Raw genomic sequence first — 26353 nt, 5'->3', positions numbered from 1 at the left:
ACAATCACACACTAGGTGTTCTAAAACATTCATTCACATACATTACCTCAATAAAGCACTACGGACACTGAAAACAAGTGAACAAATAGAAACATGCTAATAAGGGAACATGTAGCCTGATTGTACACTTTACTGAGAGAAGTACTGAGGAATAAAGATAGCAGAATTCCAAGACACCTTTAGACCAATACATAAAGCACCAGCTTATTTTGAGTTGCAAAACCGTTCTTCAGGGCAACTGGGCAGCATGCGTGCTGCTCTAAGGGTGCTCTTACGAAGCCTTTACTAACTACGACAGGGGCAGGGGCGGCAGCGAGGAACGCTGCCTCCCCAAAAACTTCACTTTACGCTACAGCGCCGGAGGGGGAAGAGCGGCGGGAGGGGTAAGTTCTACCCCCCCCACCCTTAAAGGGAGACCCCCCCTCGGTGCCGGTCCGGACCGTGCACATCACTAATACAAATTAACAGGCATCTACAAATACCCTTCCAGCTTACCTGTGGCAAATGCCCCCAGCCCTCTGGCAAGCAGGACAACTAGCATCACATAGAGCTTGTCCTCAGAGGTCTCCTTCCACTTCATTTTTTGAGAAGATAAGGAACAGCAGGAATCCTTTCTGAGCAGTAGGAGAGGACTCCCACTGTTTCTTACCCTCTCCATATCCTAGTGCCCATGACAGAAGACTCACTTCTCTCCTATGTGCTCACAAAATGATATGAGGAAAGAGATGGATTGGTGGCAACCACAAACAACATCTGACTAGCAAGTTAAGCTTAAATGTGTCAATCCCTGCAGGGGCATAGCAAGGTTCCTGACAGCCAGGGGACAAATCGGGGGTCTCTTTCACACGTTTGTGCCCCAGTGCCCAAGCCACACACACCCCTGCATCAGAAGTCAGACCCAAGGGGTGGGGCTACCTAACCCTCTCCCCGCAAAGCTTCCCCTCCGCTGGCTCACCTTCTGTGTAGAGAGGGAGGGTGGCCAGCAGTGCTGGTTCAATGGCGTGGAGCTGGGCTGGGAATGGAGTTGCCATCTTTTGCTGGGGACAGCGGCAGCAGATTGGGGCTGGGCAGCATGGCTGCGGCAGCCAGGAGCATTGAGGGAGGCAAGGGGCGGTCCGCTGCCTGGGAGGAGGAAGGAGAAAGGAAGCCCAGCCCCAGCGCACTTCTTCTCTTCCCATCACACTCGGAAAGAGCATGCGTGGCCCAGCTGCAGAGCACCCTTGTCCAATGGACCCTATGCCCATGTTTCGGGGGCTTCTGAAACCCAGGTGGAATCACACACACCCCGCTTGTTCAATGGAAGCTACACCCCTGAATCAATGCAAGTAAATATTATTAATTCTTGCCTTGGGAGCTCAGCCTAGTCTCCTCCATGATATTTCTTTATTTATACTTATATACTGCTCTTTGTCCTAAGACCCCAGGGCAGTTAACAATAAGATAAACAAATGAATATTTCCACAGGGAAGAAAACCTATCAAACTCTTCAACATGGATGTCCACCAACCGGCTTACTTGGATAAGGAAGCAATTATTAGAGAGTGCTAAGTATCATTTTACTACTGAAGACCGTATTTAGGCAGGCAAGTAATCCTGAATAGTTGTTTTACTCAGCTGTTCTGTGCCACCATCTGTCTCTCCTTGTTTTCATATATTTGTTGTTTGTGGATTTTGAAGTCAAATTTAGTGTATTAATTATTTTAATTTTCAAAGTACTGATCTTGTAAGCTGCTTTGGGCATTTTTGTGGAAGGGGCAGGGTTAAAAACTACACAGATGTGCATGTGTATATATTACTGTTAACCCATCCTTCTACTTAAAAGCACCCTAGACATCTTACAAAATGTGTTGTGTATATACATTCATTTCATTTCTGGTCAGCCACTGTGTGAGACAGGATGCTGCATTAGATAGGCCTTGGGGTTTAGGGTAGAGCTCTTCTGCAAAAAGCCAAAGAATACCAAAAAGAAACCAATATGTGCTTTATTGGCTACAGAAAAGCCTTTGATTGCATCGACCATGTCAAGTTGTAGAATATCCTTAGGAAAATGGGCATCCCAGAACATCTCATTGTTCTCATGAGAAACCTATACACAGGACAGGAAGTTACAGTCCAGACAGAACATGGTGAAACAGACTGGTTCCAGATCGACAAAGGAGTAAGGCAAGGCTGTATACTTTACCCTTATTTATTCAATTTATATGCTGAACATATACTGAGAGAAGCTGGATTGGAAAAAGATGAGCGTGGTTTTAAAGTTGGAGGAAGAAACTTCAATAACTTGTGCTATGTTGATGACACCACTTTGATAGCTGAGAATGTGGATCATCTGCAAGCTCTAGTAATAAAAGTCAAGGAGCACAGTGAAAAAAATGGGACTAAGACTAAATGTAAAGAAGACTAAACTAATTACAATGGGCACAGCAACCAGCCTCAAAATTGGTAATGAAGACGCTGAAGTGGTAGATAGATTCTGCTTTTTGGGATCGACCATCAACAGTAAAGGATCCAGCAGACAAGAAATACGCCACAGACTAGCCCTTGGTAGGGCTGCAATGAAGGCCTTGGAAAAGATATTTAGATGCCGTGACCTGTCTATACTTACAAAGATTAGAATCGTTTGGACAATGGTTTTTCCCGTGACACTCTATAGATGTGAAAGCTGGACTTTTAAGAAGCAAAATAGAAAAAGTATTGACGCTTTTGAACTCTGGTGCTGGAGAAGTCTTTTGAGGAGACCATGGACAGCCAGGAAAACAAACAAATGGATCATAGAACAAATCAATCCAGATTTTCACTTGAGGCACAAATGACCAGGTTCAAACTATCATACCTTGGACACATTATGCAAAAACTCCGCTCCCTTGATAAGTCCATAATGCTGGGAAACGTTGAAGGAAAGAGAAGAAGCTGATGACCAGCAGCAAGGTGGATGGACTCGATTACGACAACAATTAATGTAGCACTGAGAGACCTTAAAGGTCAAGTTGAAGACAGATCATCCTGGAGAGAATCTCTCTATGTGGTCACTAGGAGTTGACACCGATTTGACGGCACTTAATCAATATTCTGCAGTACAGCTAGCATTTGATTGACACTGGCTGTACTGACAAAGAACTTAAGGTGCACTCGTGCAGCAAGAGAGCAACCTAACAGAATTTATTCTTTGTAAGGGTATATTTTGAAGTGGTACAGAGGGCTTCCCGGGTAACGTAAGAGCATCAAAAATTGCTGCTGCACTGGGGCAATTAGTTGGAAAGTTGTCAGGCTGCTCTCTTGCTGCACCAATGCACCCTTGCTCTGTATGCCAGCCACTGTTTTTATATATCACACTGGCTGTATTCCAGAAGGACTCTACCTTAAATCCCCATGAAGACCATGGACCCTTGAGTAAAGGGGCCAAGAAGAGGGGCTCCCTCCATCTGTTGATGAGGGACACTCCAGCAAGGTTTGTTCTAGTGTGCAGCTGGGGACATTTTGTGCAATGGGAAAAAATTGTGCAGTGAGAACTAGGTTTCTGTGCAGTTGTAAAGAAAGAGTTTAATAAGAACAGAGCTGCAGAAACAAATGCAGGGAAGTGAAAGAAATAGAAAAATAAAATTACTATCTTTTCACAACCTCCATAGTTTTGAGTTGATTGCATATGATGTAGCTGGGATCAACTACTTGAGTAGTCAAAAACATTGAACTCTTTTAATTTTATATATAAACAACAGTTACATAGCAGTTAAAAGAAGTCTCCACGATAATACCATGTGCCACATCTCCTTTCACATTATACCAATCACTTCCCCCACCCCCACTCCCCAATCAGAAAAGGTTTGGGAGCTGCTCACGGATTGGGGATTATGCAGCGGGGGAGAGGCAGGGTGAGGCGTAGAATAAACCCTGAAGTCCAGCAGGTCCCAGATAAGTCTAGCCCACATGAGTAAGAGATCGCGCTAAGGAAACATCCACTTAAAGCAGAGTTTCTTTTTAACCCTGGGTCCCCAGATGTTGTTGGACTACAATTCTCATCATCCCCAGCCACAAAGATCGTGGCTGGGGATGATGGGAGTTGTAATCCAACAACACCTGGGGACCAAAAGTTAAGAAACCCCGACTTCAAGGGTAGAGAGATAAGACTAAACAATAAATAATAACGAATTAAATACTAACATACCTCCCCTTCACTTCTTAGGCCTGCACCATCAGAAGCACTGACAAGTCGAGCCTACCCTCCGCTTCTTCCAACAGCCCCTTCAGCTTCTGCCTTGAGTCGCCGCTCCCGACGTCACATCCGCCTCTTCAAACCGCCCGCCTGTGCGCGAGCGGACGTTCGCCGCGGCCAAGAAGACGGAAACACCAAGCAGCGGGAAACCTAGCGGGCTCTCGCGGAAGGGAGCAGCTCTACGCATGCGCGTCTGTTTTAAAAGGCCACACCCACCAGGTGCCCAGCTTCGCGAAGTGCCCCTGCTGCTTGAAAAGGGAGGAACTGGGAGGCTAACCACGCATGCGCGATAAGAACACTATTCCCCCGGCCGCGCCTTGTAGGAGGAGAATTGGAAGCGCGCATGCCCAGTTGGAGATGGTCTCAGTTCAGGGCTGATTGTTTGAAGTCGTCGTTCGTACAGAAATAAGTTTTTTCTCTTAGCGTTGTGCTCACGGTCAGGAGGAAACTTCTTCTGAATGGGTTCTTAAAGTGAAGGGGGGGCGGGTTCTGTTGCGTGTTAGTGACTGCTAGAGGATCAGAATGTATGGGTGTGTTCTCCTTGCGGCTGAAATAAGGTGGGTGTGTGAGCTTGTTCTAACGTGGCAGAAGGGTTGGACTTGTTAACGTGATTGCTTACTGCATATTTTTGTTGTTTATTTCCACTTCCACGTTCCTTCCTTTCTGTTGTCTTTTCTGTGCCGGTGTCTGGATTGCAGTTTTCTCAGGACTGGGCCCTGTCCTCTTGTCCTTTATAAAACTCCATGTACGCTGGTGCCATTGTGGAATGCACTCCCTACTAAAACACGATCCTCCCCATCTATGGCGATTTTTAAAAAGCATTTGAAAACCCAAGTCTTCATCCAAGCTTTTTTGGCTAAGCCAAAAAACCTAAGTCATTTTAGCTTGGGTTTTAATCTGTTTTGACTTTTAAATTGTTTTTAAGTATTATGTGTGTTTTAACCTGTATGTATGTATTTATTTGATTTCTATACTGCCCATCCAAAAATGGCTCAGGGTGGTTTACACAGATAAATAATAAATAAAAATAAGATGGATCCCTGTCCCCAAAGGGCTCACAATCTAAAAAGAAACATAAGATAGACCCCAGCAACAGTCACTGGAGGTACTGTGCTGGGGGTGGATGGGGCCAGTAACTCTTCCCCCTGCTAAATAAAAGAGTTATATTATTGTTAACTGCCCAGAGATGAAAGTTTAGGGTGGTGTACAAATTTGATAGATAAATAAATAAGAAGTTTTATGGAAATAATTATATGCCTGCAGAGGACACACACACAAAATGCCCTTGAACATTTTGTACTGCAATTATGCACAGTGCAAAGGATTCTGGGCATGGGAAAGTGTTTTAAGTTGGACACTTGGTTCGTTGGAGGTACTAGCTGGGAATATTGAGCTCCTTTATTGTCCTGTGTGAACTTGCAGTGTGCCCTAGAGGAGGCGTTCCCAACCTGTAGCACTCCAGAGAATGCTGAACTACATCACCTTAGCCACAATAAATTGTAGCTGGGAATGATGGGAGTTGTAGTTCAGCAATTTCAGGAGTACTACAGGTTTGGGAGCCACTGCCCTAGAGTATGTCTCATTCTCCTTGAGGCTGCACACTGGAGGAAAGATTAGTACTGATGGGAGAATGGTTTTTAAGGGAGACTTGTCTGCCATTACTAATCTTTCACTTAAGAACCTTCTCCTTGGAGGCCCTGCACACACCCTTCAGCATCTGAAGGGCTCTGGTTGGTGGTGTGGGACAGGGTCTTCTCTGTCTTGCTTTTTTCTTACTGTCTCTTAGATACCAAGCAAAACTAATCCTCTTCCAGGTAGCTTTTGGGTTGCCTGTTCAGTGTTTTTTCTCCTCTTGCTTCTGCTGCCTTGATGGATGTCTGCTTAATAATTTTCATCTGTCGTATGTGTTTATATGATATTGCAGTATTTTTAAAATGTGTTGTGTTAGCTACTTTGGAGGCAACACTTAATTGAAAGGTGGGTTATAAATATCTTATTTAATAAGTGATACACTTCTAAGGAACACTTTAGTTTCCTGGAATATAATTTGAAAATCACTGCTTCTAAAAAAATAACCACTTTCTCTTCCAGAACACCTGGGCTATACACCAGCATCAGGTGGGATCTGGCCCACCTACAGCATGTGCCAAAAGGCTGTGAACAGAAATCACTGCAATACCTCTGACAGGTGAGTTAGTTTTTGTTTAAAGTTGAAAGCCTATGCATAGTATTTTTCTGGTTATTTTCTTGGAAGTAAATAGCACTGAGCTAAATGAACTTACTCCTGAATAAGTGTGTAATTCAAGCAGTGAAAAGACCAGTGTTTACTCTTCTAGTCTATTAGGGCTGGGGGAGCTACAGAAATGTATAACTTATTTTCCCCCTGTGTAGGAGCTCCTCAGGAAGGGTTTCTTTGGTAGGCTCCCAATAGATCTGGTAGAAACCGGGTGTTGCCATTCCGTGCACATGACCCTACTGAGCATGCTCGAGACAGAACCGGATCACGTGACTTGATTTGCAGCCGAGGGACGTCCCAGCCCCAGTTCCAGTTCTGTCTCACTCATGATAGGACTGTTGGAGAGAGCTCCTGCTTTTTGCATAGTGTTTGTTGTGTGTGTTTTTGGCTGTTTGGCCTCTCTTCTCCCTCTTTTCCCTACTTAGTCTGTGTGAGGGTGGGAAGAGAGCTGTTCTTTCTCCATTTGACCACAAAGGTAATTTGCAAAATTTTCATCATCATTAGTTCTGAACTGGTCTAATTGGCTTCTTGAAAAATGTTTACTTTCTTTTCTGCCTTTTGTTCTCCTGGGCTTCGCTCCGATGGAGCTCGCCCATACTGAAGCGTTCTTACGGGGCTTGCTTTCGGAGCCATCGCAGCTGCCACAGAACCTGGGCAGCTCCTAGCCTGCGACCTCTCAATCGGCCGTTCTTGCCGGCTCCAGCAGTGTCCTCCGCGACTGTTTCTGCTTCAGTGGCTCTGGCTATTGAGGAAGGGACTTCGGGGCAGCGCTCTGGCAAAGCCCCCAAGAAGTCCAAACATGGAGGAGGGCGGCCATCCCCAAAAAAATAAGAAGCAGAAAGAAATGCTTCTCAGAGGCGGGAGTGAGCATAAACACCTTAGTGAGCGGCTGCTTATTCAGATGGTGTGCCGCAAATCGAAAGCTACCAAAAATGGCAGCACAAGACAAAGCCCAGCTTTCACATAAGAGATTGACTCTTAGAGTGGGACGACCAGAGCCCTTCAGGCACCCCACCAGCACTCGCTGCCCCGCCCTACGAGGGCTTAGTGGTTGAGGGGGAACCAGCTGGTCCGCGCCTCCCCTCCCCCCCCCACACACTGCCTGACTGCTCACCCGCCTGTCCGCTGCTGAGGGAGACTCCAGCTGACCCGCAAATTGTGAGTAATGATCCCTTTTTGCCCAGAACAACTCAATGGCTAAGGGATTTTTTCAGGTGGGAGTTCCTGACTGAGCCCCCTGCGGCTCTGCTTGTGAGGGCATCGGACCCGATCCTTCCTGGTCCCGCGGGATCTCCCTCCACCCTTCCAAGGGCGCTCTCCCCCATTTGTGATCCTGTGGCTCCAGTTTTGCCACCTCAGGTACCTGTGCACAGGCGGGCTCACGGGAGAAGAAGCAGTGACAAGCTTTCCTCATCTTCCCCTTACTCAAGCCCCTGTCGCATGGCCATTCCTTTTTCTGAGCATGGCTGCTTTTCCACTCAGCCCTTGCCACACAGGCGTAGAAAAAGACACAGGCTTTTCATCTTCTTCCTCCTCCTCTCCCCGGGGAGATGGGGCCCAAACAACCCAGAAACCCAAAATTGCCTCTCAATCCCGATCCCAGGGATCCGTCTCTGGCTTTACCTGCCCCGCTTCCTCCTCTAATTCCACCCACTGCCCTGATGAGATCGGCTTCCCCGGCGGCACCTATCCGCTCTTCAGATGATGATTCCTCGCACTCATGGCCACAGGATCCCGATGTTCCCATCGATTCCGCTAAAGAAGAGGGAAAACTTTTGGAGGAGGAGGTGATCCCTCCCATTTCTAACTCTACCAGACTTTCTCCTCTACAGATTTTGACATCCTGTTAGCCAAAGCAAACCATCAGTGATGTAGCTCCATCTGAGGTCCACTCCTACCCTTGATCAGAACATTTCCCCCGCCACTCAACCTGTGTCTGCAGCGGTTCTCTTCCCTCCCCTGTTCCGCAGGGTCATGTCCGCGGAATGGCAGCACCCGGTCTCTACCAGATCTATTGGGAGCCTACCAAAGAAACAATACCAGCTATCCCAAGAAGTTTGCAAGCTGTTGGCCACCCCTAATGTTGACCCACCACTGGCCAAACTGGTATCTGGGGCTATAGTGCACTCAGAGGGACAGGAACAGCTGAAGTTCCAAGAGGACAAGCATTGTGACACTCTCCTAAAGAAGGTCCATGACGCTATGGCCACATCTATTAAGGTTGCTACCACTAACTGTATTTTTGCCCAAGCCTCGGTCTTATGGGCCAAGGAACTGGTGGCGATGGTTCCTCCTGAACTCCCTAAGCTCTGGCAGGACATTAATAAAATGGCAAAGGCTGCGGCCCTGGTGGCGGACTCTAGTTTGGGCTGCATTCAGCACTCCTCCTGGGCCATGGTGGTGGGCATTGCCATTCGCAGATCGCTCTGGCTTAAAAGCTGGAACGCAGGCGCCAAGTCTAAGCTGGCTCTAACCTCTGCACCCTTCGCAGGTTCCGACCTATTCGGCCCCGCCTTGGAACCAGTCCTGATTGAGACCAGGGACAAAAAAAAGGCCATGCCCTCATCCCGCAGAGATACACGCGTGGGTTTTTTGTTTTGTTTTTTGGTTTTTTTTGGTGCTCCAGCTCCTTTTGTCCCAACAGGCAGTTCTTTAACCAGCCTTATTACCAACCCCGGGACTCCTGTCCTCAGGGTCTCAGAGGTTCCTCAAGGGTCTCCTCATTCGGTCCCCCTCAACATAGACAATGATACCACACTTGTGGGCGGCAGGCTGGCGGACTTCTGCACCACTTGGATGTCCACCACGACCGACGACTGAGTGGCAGACACCATCTCTAATGGCTACGCCATAGAACTCACATCCAAACCACAGCAGAGATGCATCCCCACATCGAAATCCAACAATCCAGTCAAGCATCAGCGGATGCTTCAGGCAGTTCGTCACCTTCTCCAGATCCAGACAATCGAGCATGTACCATCTTCTCAGAGATGTCAAGGCACGTACTCTATCCTTTTCCTAGTTCCAAAGAAGGACGGTTCTTGGAGAGTGGTCCTCGACTTGAAGTCATTCAACCTCTTTGTACGGAAAAGGAAATTCAGGATGGTGTCACTTCATACCATCAAACAGACCATACACCCCCGGGATTATCTGGCATCAGTGGATCTTTTGGAGGCCTACTTGCACATCCCTATCAGACCCAACCACAGGGTATATCTACGCTTTGCCTACAATGGTCCCTGCAGTGGTTGCTGCTCCCTTATCCGTATCTGATCATGGCTGCATCCAGACAGTCCATCCCGCTACCTCAAATCATGAAGCAGTCCCTTCTCTGGTGGCTGTCGCCTGCCCTTCACGGGGGTCTTCTGGTGGAGGAACTCCTCCGTGAGGTGGTAACCACAGACGCCAGCCTCTTGGGGTGGGGAGCTCACTGTAAGGGCGAACTGGCACAAGGTTCATGGAATGCAGAGGAAACCAAACATCTCTTCAACTGGCTGGAACTTCAAGTGCTTCTCCAGTTTTGCCACCTCCTTCGTGGCCAACATGTTCTGATCAGGACGGACAACGTGACCGTCAATACTCACATAAATCGCCAGGGTGGCACAAAGTCCAAGCTGCTCATGCAGGAGTCCAACCTCCTATTTCAGTGGGCAGAGGCCAACCTTCTGTCGGTCATCTCAGAACACCTGAAAGGAGAAGATAACGACCTTGCGGACTGGCTCAGCCAGAGGACCATCGACCCAGGGGAATGGTCTCTTCATCCGGAAGTCTTCAATCAGCTCACACAGACACTGGGTCGCCCTCAGGTAGATATGTTCGCCTCTCCAGGCAATCACCAGCTCCCCTGCTTCTTTGCCAGATACCACTCTCCTCTAGCGGAAGCAACAGATGCCCTCCTCCGTGGCCAGACAGACTCCTTTATGCCTTTCCTCCCACGGCCATCATTCCCAAAGTCACCAGGAAACTGATTCTAGAAAGGGCAGAGCTGATCCTCGCTAGTGCTTCACTGGCCCTGCCGGATGTGGTTTCCGGATCTCCCAGACCGTCGGGACCTTCTGCATCAAGGGCCCCTCCTGCATCTCGACCCCCAGTGGCTACAACTGCCCGCCTGGAGATTGAAAGCTTGAAGCTAGAGGCCCAAGGCTACTCCAGACAGGTCCAGAATACCATCCTGGCCTCTCGTCGGCAGTCAACGAATAGAGTATATCAGGTCACGTGGTCTGCATTTCTCCGCTGGGCTAAAACGAACAAGGAAGACCTGCTGACTGCTGGTGTCCCTGAAGTCCTCGCCTTTCTTCAGTCCAGTCTTGACCTGCACCTCAGACACCCAAGCATCAGCTCTAGCATCGGTCCTGCACATCTCTTCTACGAGTCCAGGCCAAGCGGGACTCCACCCACACACATCCATGTTTCTGCGAGGGGCAACCAACTTGGCTCCCCCTCCCCTGAGACGTTTCTCATCCTGGAACCTGAATAGGGTTCTGAATGCCCTCACAAAGGATCCGTTTGAGCCACTGTCCTCCATTCCAGTCAAAACATTGTCTCTCAAGATTCTTTTCCTAGTGGCCGTGATGTTTGCATGCCGAGTCTCTGAACTAAGCACCCTGTCTGCTCGCTGTAGTCCTCCGCCTGGATCCTACCTTTCTACCCAAAGTAAATTCCACTTTTCACAGAACCCGTCATTGTTCGACAGTCATTCTGTCCTTCACCAGTCCACCCAAAAGAAAAATTATGGCATAAGCTGGATGTGCATAGGGCTCTGCACACCTATATCTGCCAAACCAAAGAAATAAGAAAATCTGACTCGCTCTTCATTTCCTTCCACACCCCATCTTTGGGTACGAGGGTGTCTAAAGCTACCTTAGCCAGCTGGATTAGATCCTGCATCCTGCTTGCCTATGCGGCTCTCAACCTGCCTCCCCCTGGAGGCATCACCGCCCACTCCACCAGGAGCGCAGCGGCCTTCGCAGCTCACGTCCCATTGTCGGAAATCTACCGAGCAGCCACCTGGTCATCCATTACGCTGTTCATCCGACACTATAAAGTGTCCTTCTCGTCAGAACAGGCTGCCTTCGACCGCACAGTACTACAACAAGTCTTATAATTCCATTATAATACAGCCTGTGTTACATCCTACCCACCCAGGGACTGGTGTTTAGCAGCTTGGGTACATCCCTTCCTGAGGAGCTCCTACACAGGGGGGAAAGGAAAAATGGCTTACCACGAAGGGTTCTTTTTCCCTGTGTTAGGAGCTCCTCAGCCCCGCCCAGATGTACATTCTTGTTCTGTATTGGGGCTGGGTGGGTACCTGTACTACTACTGGCCCTTCCTTAGGACGACTGCCCGTAGTGAAGGCAGACAGCTCTCAGGGCATTAGCTCATAGGCATCATTTTGCTGCTCCTTCTTTCTCTTTCTCAGTCTCCCAGTGCGTAACCTGCCCTGATCTTCCTCTTGTTTTTTGCTCTAGCTAACTCTTTCTTAGTACGTTTATTTGCCACGCAGTAGTCAGTACATGCCAGCAGAGCTCTCTCCATTGGACCCGACTCACTTCGCTCAACAGCCCTTGGAACTGGGGCTGGGAGATCCCTCCGGCTGCAAATCAAGTCACGTGGTTCAGTTCTGTCTCGAGCATGCTCAGTATACAACCCTTCCTGAGGAGCTCCTAACACAGAGGAAAAGAACCCTTCACGGTAAGCCAATGTTCCTTTTATTTTATTTTATTTTTTACATTTTATATCCCGCTCTTCCTCCAAGGAGCCCAGAGCAGTGCACTACATAAGTTTCTCCTCACAGCAACCCTGTGAAGTAGGTTACGCTGAGAGAGAAGTGACTGGCCCAGAGTCACCTAGCTCTCTGCACCACGCTTTTATAATCTGTGATTGGTTTTTGAATGTTTTATTGAAATAGATAGCATGTCTGTCACTCCAGCTGGGAAGCAGAAATGTTCCGTGTCTTCTATTCTATAAATAAACTGTTCTTCAATTTCCAATCATATAGTAATAAACAATGTTTGCTTGCCTCTATCCATATTACACTACAGTGGTCCCTCGACTTACGTATTTAATCCATTCCAAACGCACGTTCGGAGGTCAAAATTTTCGTAAGTCGAAGAGCACACCACGGAAGTCTGGAAACATTCGTAAGTCGAGGAAACCGCATCTAAAAATTCGTAGGTCGAGTAAGCTGAATCTAAACCGGCAACTACTTCCGGTCTTTTTTGTCGCTCGTAACTCGAAAACATCGGATGTCGAGTAGTTCGTAGGTCGAGGGATTACTGTACTTTCTCCTCTTCCCTAAGTTGTCTTCCCCACTGGTAATGTTTAGATTATAAACTCCTTGGAGCAGGACCAGAGGTGTGGGTTTTCTGGACATCTTTGAATTGGATAAAAAACACTGGAAACACACACACCCCACATCTTTGGGCAAGACACTTGTTGGAAGAGCAGTGTTTTATTTCCATGCTCTGTGAAACACCTTGGACACAGTCCAGCCAAAGTTAAGCATGTTGAAGTTCCACTGGTTTTAGCTAGAGAGAGATAAGCAAATATTTGAAACAATAGGCTTTAAAGGGCTTAGTTTTGGCTGCATTATGTCCCATGTATAATGATGGTGCTATATCAAAAAGGAACAGTATAACTGAGTCAAGCTAACTTAAAAAACAACGGAAGCGGCACTTTGTTGATGGTAGTATTGTGAGACTGTGACATGGGGATTGCTTAAACTAAACCTCATATGTTACATTCTTTCCCTGTCAGGGTGGACATTTTCTCCTTCCATTTTGGAATTATTTTCTGTTGCTTACGCTCCTGTTGCTTTAAGCAGAAGCAGCGTGCCAGTAATCCCTGACCCACAATGCTTTGATGTAGGGTACCAGTCCAAATGCATCTAGCTCAGTGCTTTTCCCAACCTGGGGACCTCCAGATGTTGCTGAACTACAGCTCCCATCATCCCAAGCTACAATTTATTGTTGACTGGAGGCGCCCAGGTTGGGAACCACTGACCTAGCTGACTGTTTGTTCAAACATCTTACTGACCACCTTCAGATTCAGCCAAAGCTGTGTGGGAGCTGCTTCCCCATAGTGTGATCTCTTGGTACTGGGGAGTCTGTTTTTCTCTCTGTTTGTCTTGCATGTGTGGAGCAAATCACTTGGATCTGTATCTTTTCTTTACTATCTATTTATAATCTTCTCTTGTAGAACCCAACATGGCCTCATGCAGCAAGATTCTTCTCCACACTGTTTTATTTCTGTAGAATATGTGTGTATATATACTGCTTTTCAACAAGAAGTTCATAAAATGATTTGCACATTAGAAGAATAAATGGTTGATCTGACAGGAGGTTATAAATATTTTTCTGCTTTGTGAACTTTTTTGTGTGTGTGAAACATAGCTGAGGTGGGTGGGTGTAGCTTTAAGTTCTTTCATGCATGCCATGAGATGATTTGGCCTTAGAATGGGTCTCACAAAATCACCTCATGGCATGGTGGGGGGTGGGAAATGATGCAATAAGTTGCCCCCTGCCTTCACTGGTGGTTAGATTGTTCTTCTGATTTGATCCCCCCTCCTTCTTCTTTGCAGAGTTTGCCTCGGTCTGAAAATGAACAAACAGAAGGCAGCTTGCGCTGAGCAAACCACAGCCTTTGACCAGTTCAGTCCTGGTATCATCGCTGAAATTGAGAAGCTGTTTGAGAAGAAATTCTTGTACACCAAACCGCCCAATAATGAATGGCAGCTCCCAGATCCCAGCCATGCTTTTACCTGCGACCACAAGGAGTTTGGTGCCCTCGTTGCCCTAAAGGATTCATTGAACGAAGTCAAGAACCTGCTGAGTGATAAGAAACTGGGTGAATGGCATCAACACACATCCTTCACTAACAAAGCAGGGAAAATCATTGCTCATCTTAAGAAAACTGCAAATGCTGAGTTGTGCACTCAGGCTTGGTGCAAATTCCATGAGATCCTGTGCAGCTTCCCTCTTCTCCCAAGCGACGCTCTCCAAAATGGAGAGCTCAACTCCATCCACCTATGCGAAGCTCCTGGAGCCTTTATCACCAGCCTCAACCACTACCTAAAGTCTCACCGTATCCCTTGCGATTGGAATTGGGTAGCCAATACCTTGAACCCATATCATGAAGCCAACAATACCCTCATGATGATAATGGATGACAGGCTTATTGCCAACACCTTGCCCTGGTGGTACTTTGGCCCTGACAACACGGGGGACATCATGACACTGAAACATCTCACGGGGCTGCAGCACTTCATAAGCAACATGGCCAGCGTTCACCTGGTCACCGCGGATGGGAGTTTTGATTGCCAGGGAAATCCAGGCGAACAAGAAGCACTTGTTTCCGCCTTACACTACTGTGAAGCTGTCACTGCCTTAATGACCCTGGGACTTGGGGGCTCCTTTGTTCTGAAGATGTTTACTTTGTTTGAACACTGCTCTGTGAACTTGCTGTATCTGCTGAACTGTTCTTTTGAGGAGGTTCATGTTGTTAAACCAGCCACTAGTAAAGCTGGGAACTCTGAAGTATACGTGGTTTGCCTCCGCTATCAGGGCAGAGAGGCCATCCACTCACTCTTGTCCAAGATGATGCAGAACTTTGGGACAGAAGTGGTCGAGAAGGCCCTCTTTCCCCAGCATTTAATTCCAGCATCTTTCCTGAAAGTCCATGAAGATTGCTGTTCCTTCTTTTACAGGCACCAAACAGAGACCATTTCTGAGAATCTCAGACTCTTTCAGTATATGGGCGAGGTGGAGCAGGCAAGGCTCAGCATTTTCCGGGACTGTGCTGTGGAGTTCTTCCTGAAGAGGTTCCAGATGAAATCGATTGCTCGAAGTAACTGGCTGGTGAAGAGGCCCCATGCTGGCTGCAGCATGAACTCCAAATGGTGTGGGCAGAGGAACAAATATTTTTGCACGTACAACGAAAGGAAACTGCTGGAATCTCTGTCCTGGGAAGAAAAAGTGGCAAAGGGTTGTCTGAACCAGTGGGCCGAAGAGCACTCCCTCAACACTGTTGGGAAAAGCTGCATTTTGGAAGGGAGGTCTTGTGATCTGGAGTGCCGCTTATGGTATATCTTGGAGGGGCAAAGGTTGCCAGGAGTGAAATGTTCACCCTTCTGTGATGGTGAGGCCTTGAAGAGCCTCAACGAGGCTCTTGAAAAGTCCATAGTCGGAAAAGTGAGCATTGGCTCCCTTGCAAGACTGATACAGCAAGAGTGCCCATCTTGCCACATCTTTACAGAATCGTCCATACTCTCCCAATTGTCTGATCTTATGGAGTGTTGTAAAGGGTTTCCCAACGATGGTTGCACCAAACAAACAAAGTGCCTGGTTGTTGGCTTGCCATCATTTTGTGGTGCCGGACTCCAGTCTGGCTTGGAGGTGAAGCCCCTGGAGACAACATTGCTCTTGACTTTCACCTGTTCTTTACTTCACGATGGAGAACCAAAATATCAACAAGAACTCCTGGAATGCCTCTTGCGCTCATTTTCTCAGCTTCAGCTGGGGGACGCTTTGGTTCTGCCTGTGCTCTCATGCCTTACCCGCTTCACGGCTGGCTTAGTCTTCATACTGCACAGCTGTTTCCAGCGCATCTCGTTTGCTTGCCCCACAGCAACCCAGCCTCTGGAGACCAGTGCTGTCCTGCTGTGTGCTGGATATCAAGGGCTTCCGGACCCAGTTTTCCAGTACCTGCAACAACTGAACAAGCTCATGGGCACTTTGCTTGATTCGGACTCTCCACAGCAGGTCTTGCAATTTGTGCCGATGGAGAACCTTTTGAAGGGGCTGCTGTTGGAGTTCCTATGGGACCTAAACACTGCAATTGCAAAAAGACAGTTGCATTTGATTATCCAAGTTGAGCAGCAGCAAATCACATAAACTTTTTAAAAATGTTTAAAATAGCAAGTTACCATGGCCCCTTTAAGTCGAGTAACTCAGTGCTTTATTTTTAAGATTTATTCCCTAAATCGTAGGGAGGTTCTTATTTCTGATTTTGAGACACAAGGCCTCTTTTCCTCTATTGCACATCATGGCCTGCTGTGTACATTTTTGCAGGCAAGGATCTGTGTAATTTATTTTGCAGAATCATACCAGAAGTGTTGGAGAAAGAGCCCGTTGCTTTTTGTAAGCCCAGTCCAAATTCACCTAGCTCAGTCTTTCACAACCTGGGGGCCTCCAGATGTTGCTGAGCTACAGCTCCCATAATCCCCAGCTAAAATAAATTGTAGCTGGGAGTGATGGGATTGTAGTCCAGCAACATCTGCAGGCGCCCAGGTTGGGAACCACTGAGCTAGCTGTCTGCTTGTTGGAATATCTCACTGGCCTCCTTCAGTTTCAGCCACAGCTGTGTGGGAGTTCCTTCCCCATAGTGTGATCTTATACTACTGGGGAGTCTTGTCTTTCTCTCTGTCTTGTGTATCTGTGGAGCAAATCACTTGGATCCTTCCCAACTTATTGAGGCCCTGCTGGAAGAGCAACCACTGGTAGGTAAAGTACATGTTTGCATCATACATGCACACTCCCCTGTGGTGTAGAATTGTGCCATTGTTGGGTGCAAATGAAGAGAGCAGTTATGGTTGTTTGGAGACTAAATCCATCTCTTCTACTGGCATTGGCCAGGTTTCACATGTACTTTCTTCCTTCCTCTCTCTTTTGAACTGAGGAGCTATTATGTCTTATTGCTGTACTGTCAAATGTGCTCTCATTGAAATAATCTCATGGGAAACATTTGGCATGGTCCAGTTACAGAAGGTCTTTCTGCTCCTGGATTACCATTCTGTGTTTCAAACAGCCCCTCTCTGAGGCTGTCTTGGAGATATTCATTGGTCACAAGAGCCAACTAAAATTGACCCATCCGAAAAGATTGCATAGACGCTTATTCAGGGCTGTACAACTTCAACCAGCTGTTGTTGGATGACAACTCCCATCATCCCTGATTACTGGCCACTGTGGCTGGGGATGATGGGAGTTGTACTCAAATAGCTGGAGAGCTGAAGTTGTGTGCCCCTATTATTCTAGTTGTAGGAGCTATGTTGAGTAGCATATCATGTGAATTTGTGCCATTGAGAAACATGATCCTCAGGCACACTTGGTGCATTGGGTTTTTTTAAAGTTTTCTATTTGCCCTTTTCTGATTTGTCACGGTGGGCTTGGCATGATTGCGCAAAGACAGGGATTGGAGTCTTAACTACAGTGTGGGCAGTTCCACTGGAAGAATGTGGAGTGACTGTTCAGGCCATCTTGGTATGTGAATAACAAGTAATTATTGTGTTGGTACTAAGCAGCAAGAGCTCTCTGATGGTTCGAGCAGATTTATTATGGAAGCAGCATTCAGCCTGGCCACCTATCTCCTGCCCAGATGTTAAGTGAGGCCTGGAGTTACTTATCGTACGATCCCTGGAAGTTTCTTTCTCAGGATTTGTCCAAGAGACAAAAAGGAGCTGTGCCAAAGTAAAATGCTTGATTTGAGGCTTAGCCTAGAGTTCCTGATGAACTGTGTTCATAATGTGTACAATTTGGAGGCAAATGTATATCTGGCATTGATTGCTATTTCCAGAGAGCTGCAAGATGGGGGAGGGTGGAGAACATAACTTGCAGGAGAGAACTGAAGGGGGGGTATTTTCCCTTGCAAATCCTCCTTATCCAGCCATTCCCCCTCGAATGTTTCCCACACTGTGGAAATGAAAAACAGCTGGAGGAGGGTGATTACAGGGGTTTAGAGTGGTGGAAGGGATCAAGCTACCCCTTACCATTTTACCATTCTTTGGCAGCAATCAGGGTTCTCAAGCAGTATTCCCTGTGATGGGGCTTCTCAGATGTGGACTACAAGTCCCATCATCCCCAGCTGCCATATCCCTGATTTTTTGGGGGGGATGAGTTCTCATTTTACAAATATATTCAGTGTATCTGGAGGGCTCCAGATAAAGTTAAGTTGGGCTGATAATCCTTGCTTTGTGTTGGATTTCATTTATTGCCCAAATGATTTTCTTCCCTAGTTTGCACACTTCTGGTTCTTTCTCTCTCCCTCACTCCTTGGCTCCCCCCACCCCACCCCAGCTATCAAAAGCGCGGTTGACATTTTTCTGGAATAAATGGCGTGAAGGTCACTTCTCCATGTTGATCTCTGAATTGACTGTTTTTATTTCGCTGGACCTTCATAAATTATGAGCACAAAGGAAATTTCAGCTGCAGAGAAGAGTTTAAAAAATAAAACCTTTTGTGGATTTTGAAAATAAAAAACCTATTCCGTTTCTTGTGTGTTTGATTCCTAACGAACACAGAAACTAAGTGGGGTTGTGGAGAAGGCCCAGACATTTATTTATTTATTTATTTATTTAAAATATTTTATTTATTTTATTAATAACTAGCTTATCCCACACAGCGCATCTGCCCACTAGTACTTGATTGCTCCCCTCACCCCCTGCCACATCACCCCCCGCTCACCTCAGAGATCTCTCCACCCTCACCTCAGCTACACTCCTGCTCCTCCTCCTCCTCACCCCTCTTGGTTACAGCTGCAGCATTGCTGGTGCCTATTGGCCAAGCTGCAGCCCCCTATCCCCAGAGACCTCCCCACCTTCACCCGAGTTCCTGCTCCTCCCCACAGGAGCAGCAGCAGTTGACCAGGCCCTTCCTTGCTGTCTCCACCACAATGGCTGTTTGTTCCCCTCAGGCCATTGACAGGCCCGGGCCTATCCCTTCCCTGCCTGCCTGCTTCCGCCAATGGCCTCATTAGCCCTAAACAGCAGCAGTGGCTGACTGGGCCTTTCCTTGCTGCCAATAGGCACTGCCATTGCTGCTCGCTCCCCTCAGGTTTGCGCCCGTCCCTCACTCTTCCTTCATTCTCTCTTCCCCTCCTTTTTTTCCTCTCTCTCCTCCACTTGTTCTTCTCCTCTATTGTTCCTCCCCTCCCTCCCCCCCCCTTTCTTTCTCCTTTCCTGAGTTAACAGATCCTGTTCATCTTGTTTCCTCATCTAATTCACACAACAGCAGCCTCCTTCTCCTGAAGGGGCTCTTTCCTCCCTCACGTCCCCTCTTTGCAGACCCCTGCCCACTATCCTTTTATATTGATTCCTCTCCAATCAAGAACATCTTCTGACCAGTAACAGTTGCATTCCAACTGACCTTAACCATCACAGGCTCCTCCTCCCTATCTGCATATGGAATCCCCACTGCCAATCAAGTGCTTCGGCTTGTGAACTCTCACAAGAGCTGTCACACACAGGATTAGCCACGGGTATGCCTTAGAGAATTATATAGAGAGACTAGCTGACCCTGCACAAAGTATCTGTGCAGTCGTTCACTGAGCCTGTGCCATCCCCCCCGCTGCAACTCTCTCGCTTGCTCTCCCCACAGCCCCCCCCGTCTCTGTCCTCCATCTTTCTATCTCTGTCTCGCAGTCCTTGCTTCCCCCTGCTGCTGCCAGGGACTGTCACCCACTCACCTGACAGCCTCCGAGCTCCCTGCCACTTCACAGCGCAGCTTAGCCAACTATCTGCCTCCCGCAGCCCCCAGAATCAACTGTCCAGCTCCCAAAGCCGCCCCCAGCCTCCGAGCCCCTGCCAGTTCACGGCGCCCCCGAGCCAACTGTCAAACTGCTTTCCAGCTGCCCCACAAAGCTCCCTGCTGCTCCGGAACTCTCTCCCCCTCTGTCAGCCAATCGCCTCCTTTCTGCCACGTCCCCACACGTGGCCCATCTTGGAGAATTAATAATATAGATATTTCCAAGCAGACATGCTTGGAAAGTCTTGACACTTTTTAGTTATGTGTGATAGTGGTGGGTGTTTTTCCTAGTCTTACTACAATCCTCTGTTAATATATATTTATATCCCTCTTCAGCATTGCCTTGTGATATATGTTCACATATCTGCTGTGCTCAGAGGGGGGCAGGGCTGTCTAGCTTTTGTGGGACTTGAAATGAGAAGAGTTTGCAGGGCTCCCCCATGATGAATCAATATTGTTCTAGCCTTCCAGATCATAAAAAGTCTCAGCTGTGCTTGGGGAGGTGGGGCAGTCAGCTAAGCTCAGGTCCCCCTGGACAATTGCCCCCCTGCTTCAGCCATCACTACTGCTCAGTCTGAACAAGTGGTCCCTTTACACTGCTTAGTCTGGGCATTCCTGTAGTCCCTTTTTCTTTTATCCCTAGACCAGGTTGTGAAATGGACTAGGTTAGAGGTTCCCAGCCTGTGGCAGGCCAGATGTTACTGAATTACAGCTCCCATGATCCCCATCCAGAATAAATTGTACCTGGGGGTGATGGGAGTTATAGCTCAGCTACAGCTGGAGGACCACAGGTTTGGGACTCTTGGACTAGGCTGTGAGAGGAACATAGGAAGCTGCCTTCTGCTGAATCAGGCTATGGATCCATCTAGCTCAGTATTGTCTACACCAGGGCTGCTCAACTTTGGCCCTCCTGCAGATATTGGCCCACAACTCCCATAATCCCTGGCTATTGGCTGCTGTGGCTGGGGATCATGGGAGTTGTCCAAAAACAGCTAGGGGGCCTAAGTTGAGCTGGCCTGGTCTATACAGACTGGCAGTGGTTACGTCATTAGGGAAAGGTTGAAGGCAGGTGTCTCTATCAACCCTATCTTGGAGATGCCAGGGAGGGAACTTGGAATCTTCTGCATGCAAGTATGCAGACGCTCTTCCCAGAGTAGCCCCATCCCCTAAGGGGAATATCTTGCAGTGCTCACACATATGGTCTTCCATTCAAATGCAAACCAGGGTGGACCCTGTTTAGCAATTCATGCTAACTACCACATGACCCGAGTCAAGTGAGAGTTGGCACCCAGTGATAGCTGCTCTGGAGGAGGCTGGCTGAAAGAACTTCAAAAATCCTAAGCACATGCATAGCAATTTCAAACTGACATGAGCCTGTCCTTGTCTGTACAGAGGAATAACCCCATAATCGAGAATTAAGAGCTGAGAAATCCCACAGCAGCCATTAAAGGGATGCTCCTTCCATTATAATAATATGCATAATTACCTGCAATAAACAGGCCACTTAATTCTCAATCCACTCTGCCTACAGCTGTTGGGGAGTCTTTCTCAAACTATTGTTTCTGGCATTGTGTACTGTTGGGGCCGATGGGCTTCTAAATTTAGATAACCTACTAAATGCAATTTCAAAATGTGTGAAAGAGCAGATGTTTCCTACTTCAATCACCTTTGGATTGGTGTTCTTTGGCGCAAAGGGAGTTGCAGATCTACTGCGTCTGCATTGTGTGGTTTTAGGTAAGTGGAGATGCTGTGCTGGATATGATGAGCTGGGATGATGACTCGTGAATGGGCTGTCCACAACAGGACTGCACAACTTTGACACACACACACACACACCCTGGGCTGTAGTTGGACTACAGCTCACATCCTCTCTGATTGTTGGCCACTAGGGATGTGGCCCTTTTACAGACTGCTGAATCAGTTCGGTGGTCTGGTGTTCAGCCAGTTCGGCAGAGGGAGGGTTACCATTAAGAAGCAGGGAGGGTGCTCTTATGCCCCTGCACTATTTCCAAAATTGTTGGCTCGAGATAGCAGCATACTTTCTTGCTGCCCTGGTCAGCGTTGTACCAGAAGTGCCCACCCACCGCCCAACCAGCCAAATGCCAGATCCTGCACATCCCTATTGGCCACTGTGGCTAGGAATGATGGGAGTTGGCAGTCCAACAACAGCTGGAGGGCTGGCGTTTTGCAGCCCTGGCCTGCAATGACTGCTTGTAGCTCAGTGGGGTTGCAGATGAGTATTCCCCAGCTCTACCCAGAGATACTAGGGACTGAACCCAGGGACGCAAATCATATGCTCTTCTACTGAGCTATAGTCCTTCACAAAGGAGGATAGGTCTCCCAAAGGATATATATAAACCATAGGCCAGTTCAGGTGACATCCTGCATGCTGTTAAAAGCAGCAGCAAGATTATATGGGGGTGGGAAGTGTGCATTCAGTTGATCCTCCATGCATTTAAAAGGGCTGGTTGGGCTACCTGAATTAGCCCTACCATGGCTAGATTGAGCCTCCGTGTACAGAAGCAGTATACTTCAGAGTACCAGCTGCTGAGGACAACCATTGCAGGAGGGTTGTTGCCTTCATGACATCCTTGTCGGTTTCTCAAATTGAACTGGTGGGAGTGTGCTGATGGACTCGGTGATGCATTGGTCTGATGCAGAGGACAGAGCTTCATCTGTTAAGCAAGGATGAAGCCATATTAGGACACCTACCAAGAACTGTGACTAGCAGCCATGAGGAAGGCTCAAACAACAGGGAATCAGTATGGTTAGCTACCTATCGCCTTCCTCCAAGAAGCGTAGGACCGTGAACAGCCTACCAGAACTCTGGCATGATGTTGCCTCTCACTCTTGCATCACAGGCCTCCTTGAAACACACCTTTCCTGTGGAGGCTTTGGCACTGCCTCTTTTTCCCTATCCCCTACTGTAACTGTTTATTTTTTTCTTTATTTTCTTACATTTATGTCTTGCCTTTCTTCCATCGTGGATCTCAAGGCAATACCCAGGTGATTCGAGGGTGCTCCCCCATCCAGGCACTGGTCAAACCAGCTTAGCTTCCTTCAACAAAGTGGTTGTATCATGCACCCTCAGATTATGCCCTAGGTCCAATTAAGCCAAAACATGTGTAACTGAAATTAGCGCATATGTGCTGAATTTTGGAGTGTAGGTTCACAGGGGCTGGGAGGGACCTGTCCTCTTACACTTGGTAAAGTACTATGCACACTGATGGTGCAATACAAATGACTGATATACTATGCAGCATCCTGTCTGCCTTGTAACAGAATGTGTGCACAGTCGTGCCAGAGTGCTTTCGCAGAGAATGCAATAATTGTATATCATGGCTGCTCATTGTACAACAATAATGTGCAAAATAATGACTGTCCATTGTGCAATTCTTTCATTTTGCACAAGTGTGCTCTTGTATGTCTGTGCGCACATTCTGTTACAAGGCAGGTTGAATGATGTGTGGTATATTGGCCAATATTATTTATCGTTCTTCTTTCCTACAGCAGCGCACCTATGAACCGAATAAAAGAAACAGGTGAGCGGGCCTCATTACTTCCAGCTGCCACAATTATTTCTCTTTCCACTGCTCTGCTCTCATCTTTGTACAAGTGTTTCGTTGCTCTGTTTGCAGATCTGGAGTTTGCCCAGGATGTAGCAAAACTACTCTTTAAAACAAGTCCATATGGACACATTCCAATGTGTTGTAGGAAACTTTCCTGAACAGAGCAGCAAAGAGAGCATTTGTGCCAGAACTTTACTCTCTTGTGAACATCTTCAGAAGCATCTCTGTGGTACATAGTGCAAATAAAGCCGACAACTTGAACAGCTTTTTAAAATGAGCCCTTTTCAGAATACATAAGATATACAGGAGATTTGCGGCCAAAAGACTTCCTATCTTGGAAGTAGCCAAAAAATTCAGCGATCTGTATAAATCCCTCAAGAAAACTGGAGACACAAAAATATATTGATCTCCTTTTAAAAGTACTGCGTGTTGTTCCATCTTGGATGGGTAATCGTTAAAGGGTTTCATGGAGGAAATGCTTTAATTAGGAAAAGGTGGTGGTATTTGGCACACAGAGAGAAGGCAGTTCTAAAGCTTATGGGTCATCTGGGAACAGAGGCGTAACTAGGGAAAACGGCGCCCGGGGCAAGCATTGAAATGGCGCCCCCCCGCCCCCCCAACATACTACATTATACTTAGGTTTTTCCTCACAAGCGCCCGCCACCGCCGCCAAGCCAGGCCACTGACTGGCCACCAGGCGCCAGCAAAGCAATGGGGGGGGGGCGCAGGCAGCATGGAAGGGACCACTCGTTGGGGAGGGGGTGCCGACACACTCCCTTGACTGCTGCAGCGCTGCTGCACTGAGCAGGAAACATTTGTATTAACAAAAAAAATAAAAAAATAAAAAAATAAAAAAAATTGTCATGGCGGCGCCCCCCACGTGACCAGAAAAGATGGCGCCCGGGGCACGTGCCCCCCCTGCCCCCCCTATAGTTACGCCTCTGTCTGGGAAGGTGAAAGGAACTCTGGATTCAAGTGCTGGAGCTAAGTGGTGAAATTGCAAGAGATTGCAGGATAGGAGAGACAATGGAGACAAAAAGAGAGGCAGTGTCAGTGATTAGGTTTATGACAAGTATAATCTGCCTTCAAACTAGAATGCTTTCTCTGCGGGACAGACACCACCAGTTGCTCATCCACAATCTATGTGTACTGCAATCTGTTTCTTTGACGTTTAGAAATCCTAAATAAGACTGAGGACATAGCTCACAGGAAGCTGCCATACACTGAGTCAGACCATTGGTCCATCTAGTTCAGTATTGTCTACCACAGACTGGCAGCAGCCTCTCCAAGGTTGCAGGCAGGAATCTCTCTCGGCCCTATCTTGGGGAAGCCAGAGAGGGAACTTGAAACCTTCTGCTCTCCCCAGAGCGGCTCCATCCCCTGAGGGGATGATCTTACAGTGCTCACACTTCTAGTCTCCCATTCATATGCAACCAGGGCAGACCCTGCTTAGCTAAGGGGACAAGTCATGCTTGCTACCACAAGATCAGTTCTCCTCCCAGTGGAAGAGGGTCTGCTCTGCACGCAGAAGATCCCAGATTCAATCCCTGGCATCTTCAGGTAGGACTGGGGGAAAACCCTTCCTGAAACCTTGGAGAGCTGCTAATCAGTGTTAGGGATGTGCACGGAACCGCGGCCAGGCGGTCCGGAAGCGGCGGGCTTGGCACTTTAAGGGCGGGGGGAGGGTGCACTTACCCCTCCCACCACATTTCCCCCACTGGCGTTGTTTATTTCCAAAAACCTTCAGGGCAGCAGTGTACCTCCCTGCTGCCCTGTTTCCCTCATCGGCCAGAAGTACCGGGCGCACATGCGCGCCCGTCTGCCATGCACGCTTGCACACACAATGGAGACGTGTGTCCGGTACTTCTGGCCGTTTCTGGCTGATGAGGGCAACAAGGTAGCAGGGAGGTACACTGCTGCCCCGAAGGTGTTTGGAAATAAACGATGCTGGCAGGGGAAATGCTGCGGGAAGGGTAACTGCACCCTCCCCCCACCCTTAAAGTGTCAAGCCCGGGAACTTCGAACCAGCCCCAGCATTCGAACCAGTTCAGAGGCCTCTAAAATGGCCTCCAAACCGGTTTGTGCACATCCCTAGTCCGTGTAGACAATACTGAGATGGGCCAAGGGTCTGACTCAGTATAAGGCAGCTTCCTATGTTCCTGGATGCACACAAACACAGTAGCTTGAATGCAGTGGAGCCCTAGTGTGAGTGAGCCCTAGTGTAAATGCCCACCCCCATACCAGTTGCTGTGATCCCAAACTGCATTTAATGATATTTTGGAAGGTCTGTCGACCCAGTGGTGTCATCAGAGAAAAATATGGGGGTGGCCCCCAAAAAGAAGAATTGCATTTTACGACAGGGTGAACTTTCTCCCACAGATTAGATATTTGAAACAGAAATAATGTATTTCACATTAACATTTTTAAAATTTTTATTTATACCTTGCCCCTCCAGTACACTACTGCTCGGGGCGGCTCACAACATTAATAAAATAGATACAATGTAAAAAAAAAACTAATGAAGTTTTTAAAAGTTAAAAGATTGCCATCCTAAACATATTTTTGCAGTTCTGTGATTTTTACAGACTGCAAGTTTATTTCATTTTCCAGCTTGTGCTCCAGCAATAGGAGGACATACCACTTTTCGAGGGGGGGGGGGTGTTGCCTCCCTCATTCCCTCTGGTGCCCCCTGTACCTCAACGCAATAATTGGAGTAGGTGCATGGTAGTCTATAGAGGTATATCTATGTTACTCCCTGACCCCCCCCCCCTTATTCTCACAGTAAACCACTTAATAAATAATAAATAAATGTAATAGAGAAATA

At 47.7% G+C, this 26353-nt stretch overlaps 2 protein-coding genes across 5 annotated transcripts in view; one reads left to right on the top strand and one right to left on the bottom strand.

Moving 5' to 3' along the window:
- The window catches only part of CEP295 (centrosomal protein 295), a 66879-nt gene extending 62481 nt beyond the window's left edge, over window positions 1-4398 (bottom strand). For 2 of the 4 annotated variants that reach the window (XM_053308309.1, XM_053308312.1), the window contains exon 1: window positions 4163-4397. The gene's annotated coding sequence lies outside the window, so the exon portion shown is untranslated. Of the gene's footprint in view, window positions 1-4162 lie in introns of all 4 variants that reach the window. The other 2 variants (XM_053308310.1, XM_053308311.1) reach the window with 2 other exon arrangements.
- Window positions 4399-4426: 28 nt separating this feature from the next.
- Window positions 4427-18708, top strand: CMTR2 (cap methyltransferase 2). The gene is made up of 3 exons (XM_053308316.1): window positions 4427-4767; window positions 6302-6398; window positions 14026-18708. The coding sequence occupies exons 2-3, from the start codon at window positions 6352-6354 to the stop codon at window positions 16334-16336; spliced, it is 2358 nt and encodes a 785-aa protein (XP_053164291.1). The 5' UTR covers window positions 4427-4767; window positions 6302-6351; the 3' UTR covers window positions 16337-18708.
- The last annotated feature ends 7645 nt before the right edge of the window (window positions 18709-26353 follow it).

The sequence above is a fragment of the Hemicordylus capensis genome, chromosome 3, assembly GCF_027244095.1.
Source record: "Hemicordylus capensis ecotype Gifberg chromosome 3, rHemCap1.1.pri, whole genome shotgun sequence".
NCBI classification, from domain to species: Eukaryota; Metazoa; Chordata; class Lepidosauria; order Squamata; family Cordylidae; genus Hemicordylus; species Hemicordylus capensis.
Note: the sequence above shows the minus strand (reverse complement) of the source record. Positions and strands in the feature narration are given on the sequence as shown.

Coding starts and splice junctions, on each gene's coding strand:
- CMTR2 (XM_053308316.1), top strand. CDS start 6,352: ATGTGCCAAAAGGCTGTGAACAGAAATCACTGCAATACCTCTGACAG. Junction 6,399..14,025: donor CACTGCAATACCTCTGACAG/GTGAGTTAGTTT, acceptor TCTTCTTTGCAG/AGTTTGCCTCGGTCTGAAAA.